This window comes from Artemia sp. Qi Xiang Cuo, unplaced genomic scaffold (genome assembly GCF_049724085.1).
Source record: "Artemia sp. Qi Xiang Cuo unplaced genomic scaffold, ASM4972408v1 HiC_scaffold_3220, whole genome shotgun sequence".
In the NCBI taxonomy this organism is placed as follows: domain Eukaryota; kingdom Metazoa; phylum Arthropoda; class Branchiopoda; order Anostraca; family Artemiidae; genus Artemia; species Artemia sp. Qi Xiang Cuo.
In genome coordinates, this window is record NW_028300613.1 from 32012 (window position 1) to 38912 (window position 6901).

At 30.8% G+C, this 6901-nt stretch overlaps 1 protein-coding gene across 1 annotated transcript; it reads right to left on the reverse strand.

Annotated features, from left to right (window-relative positions):
* Window positions 1-254: 254 nt before the first annotated feature.
* Window positions 255-5539, reverse strand: LOC148938488 (uncharacterized). Its single transcript, XM_089107757.1, has 4 exons — window positions 5470-5539; window positions 4182-4241; window positions 3261-3431; window positions 255-1180 (listed from the first exon to the last, which is right to left on the reverse strand). Exons 1-4 carry the CDS (start codon window positions 5537-5539, stop codon window positions 255-257), a joined length of 1227 nt encoding a protein of 408 aa, XP_088963883.1.
* Between the last annotated feature and the right edge of the window lie 1362 nt (window positions 5540-6901).

Here is a 6901-nt window from a genome sequence, read left to right on the forward strand (position 1 = left end):
CGTGAGAATAATAACCAAAAATCAATGAGGATACAACAATCTTGTAAAACTCTTATAACCACTGTTTAATGCCAGTAAAATTGCTAAAAATTACAAAAGTTTATATACACACATAATATATGAAGTGTTTCTCCCCTCCAAGCAGTCTTTCATATGTATTGAAGCTGCAAACTTGCGAAAAACGCTTCCTACATGAAAAACATAACTATCTACTCACTCATATGCCCTGGTAGGTGCTTGTTAAAATTTTCTGCTTAAGAAAAGGTTTGGTCAAATGCATCACATTTTTGCAGTTTCTTACCCGTATGCGTTCTTTTATGGGTGCTCAAATGTGATGCTTGGGAAAAGGTTTGGTCACAAACACCACGCTTGAACGGTTTCTCACCCGTATGCATTCTTTTATGGGTGTTCAAGTTTGAAGCTCGAGAAAAATTGTGGCCGCAAACGTCACACCTAAATGGTTTCTCACCCATATGCAGTCTTTTATGGGCGCCTAAAAGGTTTGCTACAGAAAAGGCGTCTTCGCAAACGTGACACTTAAATGGCTTTTCATCCGTAAGCAGTCTTTTATGGGTGTTCAAAATTGATGCTCGAGAAAAGGTTTTATCACAAATATCACACTTAAACAGTTTCTCACCCGTATGCATTCTTTGATGTGTGTTCAAACATGCTAAATGAGAAAAGGTTTGGTCACAAACATCACACTTAAACGGTTTCTCACCCGTATGCATTCTTTTATGGGTGCTCAAATGTGCTGCTTGAGAAAAAGTTTTATCACAAACTGCACACTTAAACGGTTTTTCACCCGTATGCACTCTTTTATGGGTGTTCAAACGTGATGCTGAAGAAAAGTTTTTATCACAAACGTCACACTTAAAAAGTTTCTCACCTATATGCACTCTTTTGTGTACTTTCAAATTGTGCATTCGAGAAAAAGTCTTATCACATACCTCACATTTATATGTTTTTTTCTTTTTATGAGTTCTTTGATATCTTTTCAATTTTTCATACTTTGTACTTTGAAGGTGACTTTTTAAACCTGTTTTCTGATATTCTAAGCCCTTTCCTTCAGATTCTGATGCAGAAGAAATGAAGAAACTGCTTGTAGATGGATTCTTTGAAACATCTAGTGACGTATTTTCCTGTAAGTGAAGTCCAGACACCTGTGGTGAAGTGGGACCTAAAAGTTTAAAAATCTACAGAGTTAACCAAATAACACAAAAAATCAAAACTATTAAAACTGAAAACAAATACATATCTTTCAAAATGTTTTGAAAGTTTACAGAGTTAAAAACAGAAGAAAACAGTATTTCTTTCAATAGATTTCAATTGGACAGCTAATTTTATTTTCAATCCCTCTTTTCTCTTTCATGGTGATACTTATATTAGGTGAGACTTATATTATATAAGGTGACACTTATATTAGCTTATAAGATTAGTTATTCTATTGGAACGAAAGAGCGAAAATAAAACATCAAAAGATAAAAAAGTATGCCTTGGTATAAATCAAACCAGAAGTAAAGGAGAGGAAAAATTACAACAAATATGAGGAATTATTATAACAAGAAGAGATGTAACAAGAAGAACAAATTCAGGATAATCTGGTCGCACATAGTGGCACCGCCATTAGCATTCGGGTTCTTTTGAATCGTTTAAAAAAATTTCCTTTTTAACAATGAGTCAGGCTGGAGTAAATTGCGAGCACATTTATTTGCTGTGTTTTACTTTTTTTATACAGACCATGCACATAGTTCAACAAAATTTCTGTTGAAGTGTGAAAAATAAATACGTTGTTTTAATTCACAGTTCATCGGCTATAAGCGAACTGTTAAATAAAACAATATTTAGGCTATCACTGATAAATGGTCAAAGGTGACTGCTAACTGGTGATTGAAAACGGAACTTTTTAGAGCTCATCATCGTGTATTTACATGCAGAAAACACGTTTGTTTGGTATAATTTAAAACGAACTCTGATTGTTCGTTTCGATTTTTTTTTTCATGGTTTTTCACTTTGTATTAAAAGGATTCATCTCTCTGAGGAAAACGTGACTTTCATCTTCTTTTTTTAATCCAATGAGACTCCCTTTGTTCTTCTAGCTAATTATTTAAAACAACTCGTTCCTAAACAGACAAAAAACTCTTGACTTCATCTGCACAGAATGAATTCAATACTTTTGTTTGAATCTAGTGTTTTCAGTAAATTCTTATTCTACACTAAAAGCTTCTGGTAGGCAGTTCAGATAATAACAGCCAAATTTCTGCTTCTTTCAAATTCACCCTGTAATCAAATCAATAAGACCAATTTATTTCTTTATCTCTTAAATTGAAGAGAAATATACACTACATATATGGATTATAAAATTTATATAGAATTGTAGTTTTAAGGCTTATTATCAAGCTTTTTTTCGATCCCTCTTCTCTCCCTCTTCGTAATATTACAACAAATATCAGGAATTATTGTAACAAAAAGAGAGAGAGCTAAAAGAATGCACATCATATGTTGAAGTTACAATTTTTTGGGTAGCCACAAAGCTTTGGATTTAAAAAATGACAAAAGTCACGTTTTCCTCAGGTCTTACAAATAACAATTCAAATAGGAAGAAATCATTTAAATAGACAATGAAAACAATAAAATAAATTCATGATATTCCAGTCGCACATAGTGACACCGCCATCAGCATTTGGGTACTTTTGAATCGTTTAAAAAAATTTCCTTTATAACGAAAAGTCAGGCTGGAGCACCTTGCGAGCAGATTTATTTGCTGCGCTATACTTTTTTTCATAGAGACCCTGCACAAATTTTAGGTTCAAAATTTCTAAAGAACTATTAACAATAAATACGTTGTTTTGTTCACTGTTAATCGGCTATAAGCGAATTGTTAGATAAAACAATATTTAGGCTGTGACTGATAACTGGTCACAGACGACTGATAAATGGAGATTGAAAACGGAGCTAGTAAGAGCTCATCATCGTGTATTTACATGCAGAAAACACGTTTGTTTGGTATAAAATTTTCGCTAGGCTCTGATTGTTCGTTTCGATTTTTTTTTGTCATTGTTTTTCACTTTGACTTGAAACTTTTTTCACTTTCAATGAAAATATTCATTAAAGACTACAAAAGCGGTTTGGCCAATTTGCACATTGGAAAAATATAAACAAAAATTGCATCTTAAGATTAAGTCTCTCTGTATTTTTTTGTCCAATAAAATAATATCCAATACATTTCAATCAACAAAAATACAATGTTTCAGATATACCTTCATTGTTAGAATATTTGGGTTGCAATTCCTGGGTGTCGTATCCAAATTTACAAAGTCCTGAAATACTAGGCAAATTGAGCAAGGGAACATCTTCACGTTTTGGTGAGAAAAGATGGTTTGCAAAATGAAAGGGCTTCTCATGGTCACATGGTAAAGCGATTTCAAATTCTAAAACAAATTTTCAATTAAACAGACGTATAAAAATTTTAACATTATAGCTTACTACACAAATGTAACTGCTTTTTAAATTTAGCTACATGTAAAATTGTAAATATACAGACATTATATACATACACAAAATTAAGTGTATAGGCTACACAGGTTTTTTCTCAAATCGCTTTTAATCTATTTTTTATGAAGCAAAATAAAACCTGATAAATACAACGAAATTCATTAACATAGAACAAACAAAAAACTGAAATTCAAAAGACAAATTCATAACAAAGAACTAATAGCTGGATAAGTGTAAATTTAGGATAACAGATTCAATGAAAAAAAATATTGAAATAAAAAAATATTGAATAAAAAATTTCTGGTAGGCAGTTCAGATAATAACAGCCAATTTTCTGCTTCTTTCAAATTCACCCTGAAATCAAAATAATAAGACAGATTTATTTCTTTATCTCTTAATTTGAAGAGAGATATACACAATATATATGGATTATAAAATTTATATAAAATTGTAGTTTTAAGGCTAATTACCAAGCCTTTTGAAAATAATAAAACCTGCAAAACTACTTTGTGAAAATTTAAAAATCTTCATTAAAGACTGCAAAAGCGGTTTGGCCAACACCTGCACATTGGAAAAGGATAAAACAAAAGTTGCATCTTAAGATTAAGTCTCTTTCTCCTTTTTTTGTCAAATAAATTAATATCTAATACACTTCAATCAACGAAAATACAAAGTTTCAGATATACCTTCATTGTTAGAACATTTGCGTTGCAATTCCTGGGTGTTGTCTTCAAATCTAAAAGGTCCTGAAATAGAAGTTATATTTAATAAGGGAGAATCTTCAAGTTTTTGGGAGAAAAAAAGGTCTAAAATACAAAAGGTATTCTTATGGTCGCAATGTTCATTATCGTAATAATAACAAAAACATTTCCAATTTAACAGCCGTGTACAGATTTCAATAGTAAATCTTAATTAACAAATGCGAATATTTTTTCTTTTTATTAACGTATAGAAATGTAAATAAAAAGAAAGTATATACAAACATAAAATTAAATGTATAGGCTATACAGGTTCTTTCTCAAATCGTTTTCAAAACCTCCTTTTTATAAAGCAAAAGAAAACCTAAAACATTCAACGAATTTCGTTAACATAGAACAAAAAAAAACTGGAATTCTTACAAAAAAATAGATATCATAGAACTAATAGCTGTATAAGTGTAAATCTATGATATCGTAATATATATAAATTAAATGTTTAATAAAAACAGTATAACCGAAAAATTAATATTTTACATCCTCCACAATCACGAAGAACCAGAAGAAATCAATTAGAATTTTCAGCTTTAATTCTAACATAATAAACTCCAAAATATACTGTCCAAACACTGAATAGCCGCAGTCAGCAAATTTTAGTCATCTCTGAAACGTAGTATATCTTGATATTCCCATCTAAAGCACCGGGACTATCCCTTCTTTAGTTGTGACGCATCATTCATCATATCGATAGAGTAGATAAGATTGACAGAAAAATAGCTCTACGAGATCATTACTTGACTCACCAAACTTAAAAATAAAAGCTATAAATCTAGATTTAAAATTTTTTTGTGTCACAAAAGAAGCCAATTATATAACCCCTGACCTCGTAACAGTTCGATCCAAAAACATATGAAGTTTAATTTTTTTTCTTAGGACCACTTAATTAGAAAGGATAATAAAAAGGGCACGATTATTTTCTGGGCAAAGTAGCTTCTCTTTTTTCAATTCAGATCGGTTTTAATAATACATTACATTTAAATAACACACACCCACACACAAATACTTTAAAAAAATAAATTCTGAGCCACGATCCATATTTATTTGACCCTTTAGGACAATCCTGTTGAGGAAACATTAAATAACACTGTTAATAACATCACATAGTGGCGGTCCCCCATTTAACAGCCAGCTTGAACTCAAATTGCCTCCAAACAATTCAAATAAAAACACTAAAACTAACTTTTTTTCTGTTACAGAAAATTTAACTGTTAACAATTACCGTTCTTAAGAGAAGAGTCCTCCGAAACTGAGATGAGATCAGCCGTTTTTGCAACTTGTGGCAAGTCCATGCAAGATTTCGGAACGGAGTTAATGCAAATAAGGACAAGTATTGTAGTACCATCAACAACTGAATATAACACAGATTTAAGTCAGGACAATCCTAAAATACAAAACATATAATGATTAATGACAAGTAGTAACTCTTAACTACAACAAAGCATATTTTATCTTAACAAAGTTGAAAGCATGCCTCAACTCCTTCAGCAGACAAAGGCATTAGAAATCTGACTATAAAATTTAAGAGGATGGAAAGATCAAAAATTGGTTTTTGATGGAACTATTTTTAAAGTAAAATTGTTAATTTTTTTTACAATAACCTTTCACGGTAAAAAAAGGAAAATACAGCTTCTAGCTTGTTCTGTTAGCTGTATTCTTTTATTAAACTCGCCAAGCCAAGCACTATTAGATTTGAAAATTTGGTTTATCTCCTGTAGTGAAAGCTTTATTCATTATTTTATTGCTTAAAACACAACAAAGGGTTGGCATATTATTTAGTAAATAAAAAAAAACTATTTTATTAACTGATAATAAGAAGCAACAATAAAAGTAAAAATTAACAAAAATAAGTCCGTACATAAAAGAAACTGTCTCCTCCTCCATGTGTTACACTATAAGTTAAAGTTTTTCTCGTTGCAAAAAGCAGCGTTGTGAGAAAGAGTATAACTTTTCGAAAATTTTAGGGGGGTTTTCCTCCTTTTTTCGCAATTTTTCTCAGGCACGTAACTTTTGATGGGTAGGAAAAACAGTACTTTTGATGGGTAGGAAACTACAAAATTCCACATTTTTACAGAGAGGAGCTTGAAACCTCTACAGAAGGGTTCTCTGATACGCTGAATCTGATTATGTGATTTTCATTGAGGTTCTATAACTTTTAGGGGTTTTTTCCTCCTTTTTTCGAAAATAAGGCAATTTTTCTCAGGCACGTAACTTTTGATGGGTAGGACTAAACTTAATGAAACATATATATTTCAAATCAGCACTAAAATCTGATTCTTTTGATGTATCTATTGGTATCAATATTCCGTTTTAGAGTCAAAGAGCTTTTGTTAGCAAAAACTGTTTGATATGCCATAATTTTTTTCCAGGACTTTATATCTAGCTGTTCTTACTTTTAGGACTTCAAGAATGTGACATCACATCTACTTAGATCCAAACAGAAATTATGTGAGAGAATTATATTTATCAATTAAAAAATTTATTAAAAACTGAGTAGTTATCTAAAAGAATTTAAAATTCAGATCTAAAGTGGAATTCAAGCAGTTTAAAAAGTATTTTCAGTAAAATAAGTCTAGTTTTTTAATATCCGATAAAATATAAATATATTTGTCTCAAATAATTCTATAAAATCAATCAATTGCTAAGTAAACTAA

What these genes read in the sequence shown, in the direction of transcription:
- LOC148938488 (XM_089107757.1), bottom strand. Translation starts at nt 5,539, where the DNA reads ATGGACTTGCCACAAGTTGCAAAAACGGCTGATCTCATCTCAGTTTCG. An exon ending in GGACTCTTCTCTTAAGAACG is followed by an intron (nt 4,242 to 5,469) that starts GTAATTGTTAAC and finishes CTTCTATTTCAG; the next exon opens with GACCTTTTAGATTTGAAGAC. An exon ending in CAAATGTTCTAACAATGAAG is followed by an intron (nt 3,432 to 4,181) that starts GTATATCTGAAA and finishes AATTTGTTTTAG; the next exon opens with AATTTGAAATCGCTTTACCA.